General features: G+C 40.4%; 1 protein-coding gene across 1 annotated transcript in view; it reads left to right on the top strand.

Annotated features, from left to right (window-relative positions):
* The first annotated feature begins 202 nt into the window (after positions 1-202).
* LOC124594028 (bone morphogenetic protein 8B-like) overlaps positions 203-13,687 on the top strand; it is a 149,762-nt gene continuing 136,277 nt past the window's right edge. Inside the window, exon 1 of the mRNA XM_047132380.1 lies at positions 203-346. Within this exon, the coding sequence (XP_046988336.1) occupies positions 203-346 (144 nt within the window). The remainder of the gene's footprint in view (positions 347-13,687) is intronic.

Here is a 13,687-nt window from a genome sequence, read left to right as displayed (position 1 = left end):
AAACAAGAAAAGCATCGGTGGAAGGGGTGGCTACACGAGAACGCGTTGTCGAGTTTTCGTCGTGAGCGCCGGCTTAGGACAATCGGGCGGGCGCGCGGGGCCCGGGAGGGGAGCCCCGCCTCCGGTGACGGTAGGCCGCGGGCTGCCAGGGTTTTTCCCCACTCCCAATATAATTGGGTGCGGGCGGCGCGCCGCGGCAGTGATGGCTCGCGCATTGTTGTGGTGGTGCGGCTGCGGCCTGCTGCTCGCGTCTGCGTGCTCCGCTTCGCCGGCGCCGGCGCCCTCGCCGGCTCCACTTGTGGCGTCATCCTCAGTGGGCGCGCCGGCAATCGCCCAACTTCAGCAGGTGGGACCCGCTCGCGCCGATATCCGCTGGTGACTTCGGCTTTCAGAATAATCAGCCTCATCCTTACTAAACCGACCAGCAGACTCCTAACTGTCCTTTAACTCCAGGAAAATGTGGGATTTTGAGTTCGAGCGTTTTTAAAAATGGGAGCTTCAGGTTCCGAACATCTGACCATTATCCTAAGCCGTAGAATCAAAACTTAATGGTCCCATTCCATAAGCAAATAAGAATTACTCACGGCTCTTAAGGCAGATATTTTCATCCACAACACACGAACCACATGTGGCTTAAACATTATCCTTAAAAAACAAAGAAAACAGTTTCACATTGCTACGAAGTATCTCACCAGTCTTACTGAAACAAGCTCAATAAGAAGTTAAAAATTAATTATTTGTAAATACCATTCACTGAATACGACACCAGAATCTAGTACGATATTAAATTCTAGCTGATTATACAATCTTAACAAATATCTTTATTGTATACTCAATTCGCATGAAAGGACGCTTCATAATCTTATGTGATTAATTAACAATGAATTTACGATTTAACCATGTCAGCTGCAGTGGCTATAAGATTCTGGGGAAAATATTAAGTGCAGTGCTTCTCAATATCCTATGTGCCAGATATTAGCAGACATTGACTAGTACAAAAGAGTAATTGCACATGACGTGGATGTGATAATATGTTCAACTGACTTCAGCATCCAGTGTCTTGAAATGTAATTCCGTTTGGCTATAAATTTCTAGAGGATAAACGACTAAACTACTTCTGTCTTCCACTTGATCCAAACAGATTAACGTAAGTAACAGGCACATTAAGTGGTTTCATATATATCGACAGATGACTGACAGGTGTATCAAAACCTCCGAAATTAACGTCAACCGTGTTATAACGAAACCTAGCGTGACATTTTTGGATTATACTCATTTTTTTGTACTTGGAACAATTAGGACTGACTTACTTCATTGCTTTGGCCCTTCTAGGGGTATAGCGTATCCAGGAAAAGTCGCTGTCCCTCTCTGTCTTGACCATTCCCTTAGTTCCGACCAGGTCTTGCCAACTCTCCTTGCATCCCCTTCCACCGCCCACAATTTGGAAAAATGCACCAATTGTACTTTTACGTGGCATGGAATGCTATACACAGCACAACTTCTTAGATAGTAGAGCTGCAACATTCTCCGTCAAATTATTAAGTTCAAGGTTTTATTTCTACAGTTGTATGAGGTTTATCCACAAATAAATGCCCAGAATAATTGACGAGAGCATTTTTCAAGCCTTTTGTAACACACCTGGCCAAGGGCGCTAATACCATAGTTTATGGGGGGGGGGGGGCTAGACCCGGTGATATGGATAATTTTAATATCTTGCAAGACGAATGACGACTTGTAAGTAGCCAGAAGAAGTTACAGTTCCGACCCTAAGAACCTGTGTAATTATCTTCTTTAAGGAAAATTGCCTGACTGTACCATATTTTTTCCTATCCCTGAGAATAAGGGAATAGGGCGCCCCCCTCCCCACCTCCCCTTGTCTCCGAAAATGGGCGCCCTTGCGCTACACTGAGCAGTGTTGAGTTTTCGTCAGAAGAGCGCTGCAACAAAGGCGTCGAAACGTTGGAGCCTAGGGATTCTCACTGAAACCTAGACCATGTAGGCGAAAAATTTAATATTCCAATACATATCAATACATTTATTGCGCTTCCCTTGCAGCTAGTTCTTCCTTTTGTCTCGAGATTACAAATTTGTGTTCAGGTGACGTAGGGCAGAGAAATGCAGCAAAGCCATCGTCTACATATTGCTATTAAGTGGAGCACCAATGTCACATAATTGGTCGGATTACGAGTAATGAAACATCTTAATTTTTTGTTGCCCTGTCGTCCTGAGTTGCATGCGATATTATGTTGATTGTGGCGTTAGGTCAGTCTATGTGCGACCGAATTTAACCACTGTTATCATGCCATTCGCGTTTGGCCTTTATGTTCTGAAATTCATCATCAATGGCCAGTCTATAGCTGCTGCTTGACACGAGTGCTCGCTTTCCTAGATTTAAGGCTTCTGTTCTGCTTACAGTTTTTCGAACTGCCGCTAGTCTAATGATGATTCGAAATATTTTAAGCAGAACAGCTGCTACAAACTCTCCGCCGATTATTCGTTTAAAAAAATACAGGCGAAACGCGTCATGTCGTGATCAAAGTGGTTTAGTCAGTTGCACATAAACGAACCTGACTTGACAATTTTCAGCGTGATACCAGTAGTGTGTTTAGAGCACAAATACTCTCCAACGTTCTTTATTCTGTAATATAATGACGTTCTTCACACTCTGAAAGAGTTTTCTATCACCGAGAACGAATCACCTACCTGCGCAATTATTTCCGTAGAGGCAGATAAAATTAGTTTTATATCGGTTCAGATTCAAAATTTCTCGAGCCAGGGTAACTGCAATTGATTAGCATGACTTGGGAGGTGAAATTGCAAGTCGTTGTATATACTGATACTTTCGCCACTGTGAAGATGTAAACCGTTAAGGACGAAGATGTCGATTTAGGAGCAACGAATTGTCTATTAAAGCTTTGAGCAACGTTCGTGAACCACGCCTGGATAGCTCAGATGCTCAGATCATTGCTGTCAAAGCAAGGATCAACGTTCAAGTCAGTTCGGACACACTATTGTAATCTATCAGTAGGTACGTAATTAGTCACTCATCTGGAAATTTTAATTAAAATAAATTGACCTACCGCCTTTTGTAAATAAGATGCTCACGATAGAAAACTGGACAAATAGATATGACGACTTCTAAAAAGTATTCGACTTCACTGATTAATGTATGCGTTCGAGATTTCAGCCCAGTTAACTTTCGACCTTTTTAAATTCAGTACAACAGAATAACAACTAGATCACATAAGTAAGACTATAACAATCGCTTCTCAAGGAGAAACGCCAAGGATAGCGGACAGCAAAGCTGCATTTGAAAACAAACTAATACACAGCAGTATTTAAACACGAAATACGCCGATTGACGGGTAATCTGACACGTCCCCTAACGTTATTCTATATGAAACACAATGAACCATGGAGACAGTATTAAGACAACACCTAAAATTTATGGGCCAGATAATAACTTCAGGCATGTATCATTAGTCACAACATTACTAGTGTTTCCTGCAACAGTTTAACACATATTTGCCCCCAAGGTCAGAAGACATGCTACAGAAGCTCATCTGAGCACTGACCGTTAAGGAAATCGTTACAAAAACTACCTGAAACGGCCGTAATAATTTTAAGAGAGCATCATAAACCTCATCTATCAGGGAGATATACCTCCATGTGAGGCTGACACCTTCTGATTTAGGGACACTACACTGCTTTCCTTGGTCTAATGACTGTTATTATCTAAATTTAAGCTGTTCTCAGTTATTTATAATTTTAAGTACAAGTCCACAGTGCAAAAACCAATCACAGCCTAGTAGCAACTTTTTGAAAACTGTTTCCCTCTACCTTAACAAAATTGAAGAAGAGCAGTTGAGACAGCAAACATACACTATTATGGGGCTGGTAAGTTGCGCCAGTAGGATGAAAAAAGTGAATGGAAAAGACACGACTTTTATTTTGTTATTTAATAACACATACATACTGCCAAACTCAGTAACTGCATCATCCATGAAATTAAAACGAACAGCTCCCACTCCTCACAGCATCGTTTTCTTGTGATGTATGTTGAAATCATAATGTGTTATAGCTTGGTGCAAGTCCTTCAGTCGGTAGCAGCGTAACAGGATGCACGTTGTTGACGTAGCGTCTTTATGTAAGTAGCTCCCCAATGGTAATGTAACACCTAGATGGTACCGTTACACTTATCATCATTAATTAGAGTACGATAAAAGACATTTAAGGTTGTTTCGTGCCAGATAATTCACATCGTCACCGACTTTTCTCAACCAATGAACAATGTATTCGCCATTTATTAATATCCACTCCGTTCACTGTTATTGTAATATTCATTTTTACTGTGTTTTTATGTCTTATTTCACTCGCACAAATTCACTGTTGTGTCTAGAAAACTTAAATCCTAAGTATCATGATTTAGAAAAAAAAGTAAATTTAGGAATTTCGCGTCAGACGCTATTTGGCGTTATTCAATTTCACGTCTCCCGGCACTAATTTCCTTACGTGCAGAATTATCCCACTCGTTCAGCAAGGTACGGGGAAGGAGTTAGTCACTGCCTTACGGAAGGGTGTAACTTAGCACGCACTTGAAACGCACGGCTGATAAGTTTATCAGGACTGCTGTCTCGGGATTTGGAACCAGCTGCTGTAAATAATATACCAGTGTTTTATCACTGCGATATCTTGTTTGGTCCGTCAAACAAGAGCAGTGTCTGAAATTATATGAGATGTAGCGAAAAGTGTTATAAGCATCAGCTGAGAATCTCTTTGTTTATAATATTTACGAGATGCAACACCACGTTAACTTTAAACAAATCATTTAAATGAAATATCAAACGAAGGACGTCTCCAAAAGACGACTACAAATGCGAGAGTCAAGCCACGTCACCATCACACTGTTCACAAATTGCGTAACCTTTCTCTGTGCCGTAACGAACTACGGAGAACGATGACTTGCAAAAACCTGAATTGTTTTCACAGACCCACAGCAATCGTTTATAGGCTATAATGAGGAAGCCTCCATTAACGTTGCTCATTGAATTACCAGCTAGAACGCTGTGTGAGAGCGACGTACTTTAGTAGCTGCAGTTTTCCGCCTACGTTAATATTCTGTACCGCATCAGCAGCAGCGAAAAACCGCACATTACCAATCTTACATTTTATGAGACATGTTATGAGTAATCGCTTAGTACCTAACGCATTAATTTACAAGGTGTGTCGTCCTTCAAAGGTTGTTCTAACTTGTAGAATCTTCTCTCTTTTTGTCCTTTTAAACATTTTTTGTTGCTAATAACTGAGTCTGATTATCATCTTTTCTACGGTACTTTACTGTTATACTGAAGCAAAACGAAAGACAGTACAAGCAATCACGAGTAATAGACAAATATCTTACTGAAACTCTACATTTTCTCAAATTTGCTTCGTTCCATGTCTGTGAAAATCTGTATCCAAACTGTGCTTTCATGTAAGCCAAGTTTCATAGCATGCTGGAAGGTACTTTTTTCAGTAAAATTTTTCACATCTCCAGAACCATCGCTAATGTAACGAGGCAAACAATGACTACTATCTGCCTATGGTGCATCTCAGCGTTACTCACTTAATCTTCATGACCCTTAAGAAAGAAATTACTGATCCGAAAGCAGCAAGAGCGTTTCCAGATATTGGTACCAGCTTTTCTTGAGCGAAACATCATCCGTGCTCGGACGTTTCTCGTTTCATGTCACTGACAATGCTTTCGTTTTATCTAAAATACTTGCTACTGAAACTAAGCAGCGCATCCTTAGATTTATTCGATTGCATCCTCCATATTCTCTTGACTGGGGCAATGAAACAACATTGAAGAGTCAGTCTAACGTGAGATTTTGTACGCAGTTTCCTTGAGGTAGCTGCAGTTTCCCAGCAGTCTTTAGTAGACGTAGTCTACCACTCCCCAAAACAGCTTTACTGTGTCACTTCAATGCCACATAGATTCAAGCAGATACTCTTAGATATTTGAATGATACTATTACGTAGAAACAGATGTTAATGTCACTCTTTTTGTCCCATTTAGATAAAAGTTATGATGAACCGTCTTTCTAAAGAAATTGTTTATCTAGCATCTTTCTTAGTGGGAATAGCATCATCAGTGTACAGTCTGGAGCTACTGCTTACTCTAAAAATAGGTTTATGCCGATTTTGACGCTAAGAAGTATGATTAAATTTCTTTGTGTCACTAGCTTATGTGGAAATTCCCTGCCAAAGACCAGTGTTCTGGTCCCTACCTGACAAGATATTTTTAATCCGGTCAAATGTTGGAAAATAATCCTGTAATAGTTTTTTCATTGACTGACATGGCTGCTCAAATGGGACCCCTGGAGTAATAAATCGTCGCTGACAAAACCTACGTGATGCCACATTAAGGAACACCAAAGATTTAGGGGAACTTTGAGCCTCCTCCAGTGAAACAGTAAGCGCAAATTATTAATCGATTTCCGAAAGTGTTGAAATATGAAAATGTTAAGGTAGTTAGAAATTCATCTGCCATTTATGCTGATGTTATCAGAGCACCAGCTCGGGCTGACGAGAAAATAAGCCATGGATTAGTGGGAATCACCCTGAATTCTCTCTGCAGTGATTCAGGGTAACAATCGAAAACCAAAATCTGGCTGACTTGACGGAGATTTTGAAGGCTGCTTCTCCCGAATCAGTTTCATCTTCCTTGGTTATGATAAAGCGTCGGATCTCGATACTGGACGTGTGATTCCAAGAATCTCTATGACTTGAGACACGTCCCGTAACCCTCCTCTCAGTCATTTTATCTCAAAATTAGACCACCATATGTACTGCTGATTCTGTTCTTACTGTGAAGGTCCATCTTCGTAACTGAGACGACAACTTCTCTGAGAGCGATTTGGAGAGGCTGGTTTCGACTTCTGGTACGACCAAACATTTGTCGAGGCGACTGAAATGGGATCTACTCACCCTTGTGTGAACACGTGGAGAGCTATCAGAAGGAAAAATGCGGGATCTGGTTTCAAACGGAGAAATTAATAACATGCTGTGCAGAGTGGTTGCTGCGAAATAGAGGACAGTGTGCCACAGATATAATACGTGAATTAAATCATTAGAACAATGGCGTTTCTCGTTGAGGTAGGATATTCTCATGAAATTCCAGCTATCAACTTTTTCCTCTGAATGTGAAAATACTTTGTTGGCGCCCATCTACATAGGGAGAAGTGACCCTTGTATATAAGACAAATCAGAGCTCGCACGGAAAGATGTTCGTTTTTCCCGCGCGCTGTTGGAGAGAAATAGCTTGACGAAGGCTCCGTGAACCGTCTGCCGGGCACTTAGTTGGGAACTGCAGAGTAATTATATAGATGTGCATGCAGAAGTCCATCCAGTGCTACCGCAATACTACAATAATCTACTATACTGCGTATACCAAATATGATACCTAATTTTGGATACACCAATCAAGAAGCGTTAGTGTCCGGAACGCTGTTTTCAAAGCACTCTAAAAATCAACTTCTCGTGCGTCTTTAAGAAAACAACACTCCGTCTAGAAACTTATCAGGTCTTATAGCAGATTCTCAAAGAAAAAAAGAAAAAAAAGGTAGGAAGAACAGGGTTTAACGCCCCGTTGACGCCGACAACGAGATCATTAGGGGAAGAGCATAAGAATGGCGAAGGAAAAAGATTGTCTTTATAAGATAGGAACAATCCCAGCATTTATTTGATTCGTGGAAATCGTGGTAACACTAAGTCTGGATGGCTAGATAAGGATATGAGCTGCCATACCCGCCCGAACAGGAATTCATTGTCTTATAAATTCTCGCCTTGGCTTTCTTCTTTAGCTGCTCTCGTTATAATTCTTTCTCTTGACTGATATCCATTTGTTGTCTAGGTGGGGAGTTAATATCTTCTTGTTGCAAATATGCTGACTTCTTATTTGACATACTTTTCTCAGGCGCAAATCCTGTGAATTTATGGATAAAATAATTCAAAATATTCTTGAAATCAGTCATGTACTCAACCCATACCCAATGGTCATCGTTGTGATATGTCCTGTAAAGCCCATCTGGTACATGCATACAGCATTTAACTGAGTTTCTTGTTTGGTGGTAAGCACCCTCACTTCTACCTCTTCTTGCATCCTCCTGTCCGAAACTAGAAACTGAATTGTGTCCCATTATCACAAAATATATATTGGGTAATCTTATTTCCACATATTATTTTATTATCATGTCATTTTTTTTAACTGACTTGGTTGAAGCTTTTGAAAAGCTTTTAATTTTATGAACTTTCTGAAATGTGTCTAACGCAACTAAGACATTTTCAAAATTTCTCAATGCTTTGGCTTGTGGATGATGTAAGTCTACTGCCAATAACTCTAAGACATTATTTGGCCTAATGCTTTGCATATGACTATGTCTGGTACTATCTTCAGTTTCACCTTTTCATTTAACAATAATTTAATCTATCCATGACTCTGCATGTCACCTCATTAAAGGCACAGATTATGGAAGTTTTGCTGTGCATTAATTTAGTCCACAATAACCGTTCACTAAACAGTAACAATTATTGCTCCATTAAATTTCGGGAATGCAGCCGCATAAATTCTGCTTCTTCTTCTAATATTTCGGCTGTATATCTTTCAGCCATCTTCAGAGAGAGCCGTACGGCTCTCTCTGAAGATGGCTGAAAGATATACAGCCGAAATATTAGAAGAAGAAGCAGAATTTATGCGGCTGCATTCCCGAAATTTAATGGAGCAGTCTTTGCGCCGCGAAAACCTGAAGATTCACAGTAACAATTATTGTTTGGTCCAACGCACGTGCCGCTGTTCCTTCTTTGCATCTTTCCTCAAATATAAAAAATTGCTATAGATTTTATGGTATTTCCTCAATTTGTCAGTATTTTTGGTATCACAATTGCTGTTAAACAACTTCATTCACATATCGTCCTTGATAGTGCCTCAATTTTTTACTAATTATCTCACTCCTCTGTCTTTCTATGGGTTCAAAATAAAGCCACTTGAATATCCTATCAAAATCATTTTTCTTGATTAGCATCAATTTTTACCGGGATAAGAGAAAATGCATCAGCTATTATATTGTCTGTACGTTCGAGATATGTCTAAATTAATTTGTTACATGATAGACTGATCGGATGGACTCAGTTTACGTAATAATCTACAGTCTTTCACGACAAATGCTAATCTTGGTAGTCATTATATATTCCATAAACAATATATAATTTTTGTACATCCACACACAACACCAAGAACTTCTTCTGAGGTACTGTGTTGTTGTGTTGACATTCAGAGAGAGTCCGGATACAAAAAGGGATGCTCCAATGCTCCTTCTACATCTGCATCCATCAGTACTCTGCAAGCCACCTGACAGTGTGCGGCGGAGAGCACTTCTGGTACTGATCCCCCCCTTGCCTGTTCCACTCGTTAGTGTCGAGTGGGTAGAATGACTATGGGTAAACCTCTGTATTAGCTCTACTTTCTCGTCGTAGACATTTCGTGAGCTGTATGTGGGACGAAGTAATATATTATCCGAATCTTCCTGGAAAGAACTCTCTCGAAATTTCAGTAACAAATATCTCCGTAGTGCACAAATCTTCTCCCCTTCCTTTTCGATTCATAGGACGATTTAGACTTTACCGCATTATATGATCTATGTGTTCCTACCTGGCTGGTGTAAGATATTATTTTGTACCAATTCCGTGTTCAGTACATTAAAATCATTATGGCATTCATCTTTCCGGACGAAAGTCCAATTCTTTTTCAAAAGCACGCAGAACACAACCACAGAGACCTATGAAAAATTTTAATTGCTCTTTGGTTTTAAGTAGAGAGAAAATTTTTATCGATTTTATGATACTTTCAATTGTCACAGTGCGGCCAAGAAATTAATATTCTCTCTTCACAAACTCTCACTTTTTTACGTTAACATATTCGGGTTCGTCTTAAAGCATGTAACACATCAGTTAGCAACTCACAGTCATCCTCCGTGATGTCGTCATCAACAATACATCATCACTAGACTTTTAATTTTCGAATGTAGAGTTTCTCCAATGCCCTTATAACTCCATTATGGATATCTGTCGTATTTCGAAAACATAAATATTCGAAACAAATCTTCTCGTTGTTCTTTTGTGATGTCCCCAATCCTCAACATAATTCACAAAAAAATGGTTCAAATGGCTCTGAGCACTATGGGACTCAACATCTGAGGTCATAAGTCCCCTAGAACTTAGAACTACTTAAACCTAACTAACCTAAGGACAGCACACACACCCATGCCCGAGGCAGGATTCGAACCTGCGACCGTAGCAGTCCCGCGGTTCCGGACTGCAGCGCCAGAACCGCTAGACCACCGCGGCCGGCCATAATTCACAATTTGACATGGCTCTTCATGGGAAAGGCTAACAATACTCAAGTTTCTAACCTGGTAACCAGCTCCATTTACTATATAATCGTTACCTGGCGCCGTTGTTAAATGAGTCTGTTGGTATGATTTGCTTCCTATCACCAAATTTCACTTCAGCCTTCTGTGTCTTTGAATACAACTTAACCTTTTCTTACATTAAATGACATATAGGTTTTTAACAGCCAGTCTTTCCCTTACATGATGCCGGTATTCTGTTAAGCATAAATTCGTGTTTAAAGTCCATTTCATTGATCGTCATAGAATCAAAGTCTCATTTCATGTTGGATTGCTACTTGTGCCAGTAGCATCAACACTTAATGATGGCTATTCGTACTAACCCATATTTAAACTCAATACAATTATCATATTCTTGTGACGTGGATTTAATTTCCGTGCATGTGTCGATTAAAATTTGTGTATTTACAGGGTACATCCCTGTTGGCATTAATATCTATTTGCACAATTCCCTACTTGACGCATTGTTTCCCCATAGTAGAACATATCCTATCACAATGTCGCTCCATGAGAGACTGTACAGCTTCCAGTCAGTTAGTACATCTTCCGCTCTTTTCTTCTTCCCTCCACAAGTGCATCTCTGTCCATGTACTGATGCTGGACATGTATACCTCGTATGTCATGATTTTTCACCTTTCTTTCTTTCAATTCTTTCTCTGCTTTGAATCCATGTTGAATGTTCCTAAAATTTTAAGGCTATGCTACTGCAGCCCATTATAGTCATGTCGTTCCATGTCTACTTCTTCTTTATAAACTATGTGCTCTTCAGTGGTTCATACTCAGTCATAATTTCTTTCCTTTTTCTTTCTCATAATGCTATTATCGCTCAGAAACTCTTTCCTAGTAATGCAGCGTGATTTTGCTTGAAGTCGACGATACACGGAGCTGCCCATGTTTGCGCAGCACACCCATCTTTGTACTCATCCTCTAGGATTTTTGCATTGGCAACGGCTGGATCTAATTCTGCGACCAGTACTACCTTACTTGCACTATGCTCTCTCTGTCATTAACATCATGCGCCTCCAGTCTCCTTGCTGCAGTTCCTCGCCACTCTTAATTTGCTGTCCGCTTTCACCACCACATTTCTCGTAGTTGTTCTTCTGGGCACGAATATCAGATAAAAACATCCTCTCACACCCGCCTGGTTTATAATTAAAGCGGCTGCTGGTTTTCCGCTAACATACTTGCGGCACTGTTGCTGTACCTTTCAGCTCTGTAGACATTCGATTCCACTGTTCACCTCTCTAATGATCTCTTAGGATATTTACTGGGCGTCGTTTTGTTCACTCCTACCATGAATCTTCTTATTCCTGTCTTAGTCATTACTTTGAGTAATATTTTCAGAATTATTTTCACAGCATACAACGTATTGTAAAAAATAACAGCGCTCCTACCCACAGTTGAATGATGTTAACGAAGTGTTTAACAAAATTACTTAATAGCGTAGATAACTACGACACTGATAATGGTTCAAAATGTTCACAAAAATGTCTTAAAGAACTGAACAGTTCAATATTACAGTCACCTGACCATATAGACAAAGTATACTGTTTTAACGAACTGGTTGTTACACCAGTAAATCACGTAATATGGTGACGCGCATGTGTTGTGACTACATGTCAATAACTCGCACAGACGATAGTGCCGGCCGAAGTGGCCGAGCGGTTCTAGGCGCTACAGTCTGGAACCGCGCGACCGCTACGGTCGCAGGTTCGAATCCTGCCTCGGGCATGGATGTGTGTGGTGTCCTTAGGTTAGTTAGGTTTAAGTAGTTCTAAGTTATAGGGGACTGATGACCTCAGCAGTTAAGTCCCATAGTGCTCAGAGACATTTGAAGCATTTTTGAACAGATGATAGTACTTCGCTGTCTATGGCAGAATAAAAAGAAAAGCACTTTAACAATCAACGTATATATTACTGAAAATAGTATTCACAGGCTACATTGACCTAGCTTGAACAAGAGTGATTGAAACACACATTTTTTTTCCACAGTCATATATGATGAACATACACAATCAGACAACACCAGGATACTGCGCATCAAGCCTATTTAAACAAACAGAGTGGGGTGCCGCAATTGTGAGCACACTTGACTCACAGCCAGGAAGACGACGGTTAAAATCCGTGTGCGGTCATCCTGATATGTGTTTCCCTTGATTTCCCTAAATAGCTGCAAACAAAATCGCATTTTTAAAATGTGATTACGCCTATTCAGGCTGTTTTAGTTTTATTTCTAGACCATGCCCTCTTAGACAAATTATAGATTCAGGTATATCTTCTGAACAAGGCTCAATTATTTCGGCTGAAACCCAGGTAAAGGTTGGTTTCATTACCGCAAACGAGCCTGATAGTTCCTTATATATTAGATAATTTATAAAATAGAAATTTCTATTTTGGAGTAATCAATTATGTTCTGAAAATTATCGCTCTAAAGTAACGAAACACACTTCGTAGAAGATCGCTAACAATTCTCTTTTGAATCCTACACTTTTCAGTATGTAGTATTATTTTAAAATAGAAAAGCCACTAAAATTCATAAACCACGACACAATCAATTGAAATTAGTTCAGGTAAAGTTCTGTGAATATATTTGCCCTGAAGTGGAAAACTTTAACCTCACACAATTAAGACTCTTTAATTTAAATTGCAAGTTTCAACCTACCACATGGTACTATAAGGACAGCACACAGTAAACGCACAAAAAAGAGTGCAGTCTGAAAGACAAATTCAGTCAACTGCCTTCACACTCCCACAATGACTTCACTCGCGCTGTACCTTCTATTACGTCCAACACGATGTGTCCAACACAAAAACTACTACTCGTAACCGATACTTGGTGCAAAAGTAAACTCCGCAACTGCACTCATCAAATGGTTTCAGCACCATGGGACTTAACATCTGAGGTCATCAGTCCCCTAGAACTTAGAACTACTTAAACCTAACCAACCTTCGGACATCACACACATCCATGCCCGAGGCAGGAGTCGAACCTGCGACCGTAGCGGTCGCGCAGTTCCAGACCGAAGCGCCTAGAACCGCTCGGCCACACCGGCCGGCAACTGCACTCATCCTAATAGTTACTAGTCCTCTTGAGACTCCCTCCCAACCCCCTTTTTCAAGCCCTGCCGAGGTGACGTGCCCTGTGTGGCTCAACGATACTTGTAGCCTTTTGTATGGTCTTTCAATTAGTGTACTGGAACCTAGTGATGATCCACGGCCCGAAACTCTTTGTTCAATAAAGA

This window comes from Schistocerca americana, chromosome 2 (genome assembly GCF_021461395.2).
Source record: "Schistocerca americana isolate TAMUIC-IGC-003095 chromosome 2, iqSchAmer2.1, whole genome shotgun sequence".
NCBI lineage: Eukaryota > Metazoa > Arthropoda > Insecta > Orthoptera > Acrididae > Schistocerca > Schistocerca americana.
The sequence above is the reverse complement of the archived record's forward strand: the minus strand, read 5'-3'. Positions and strand labels throughout refer to the sequence as shown.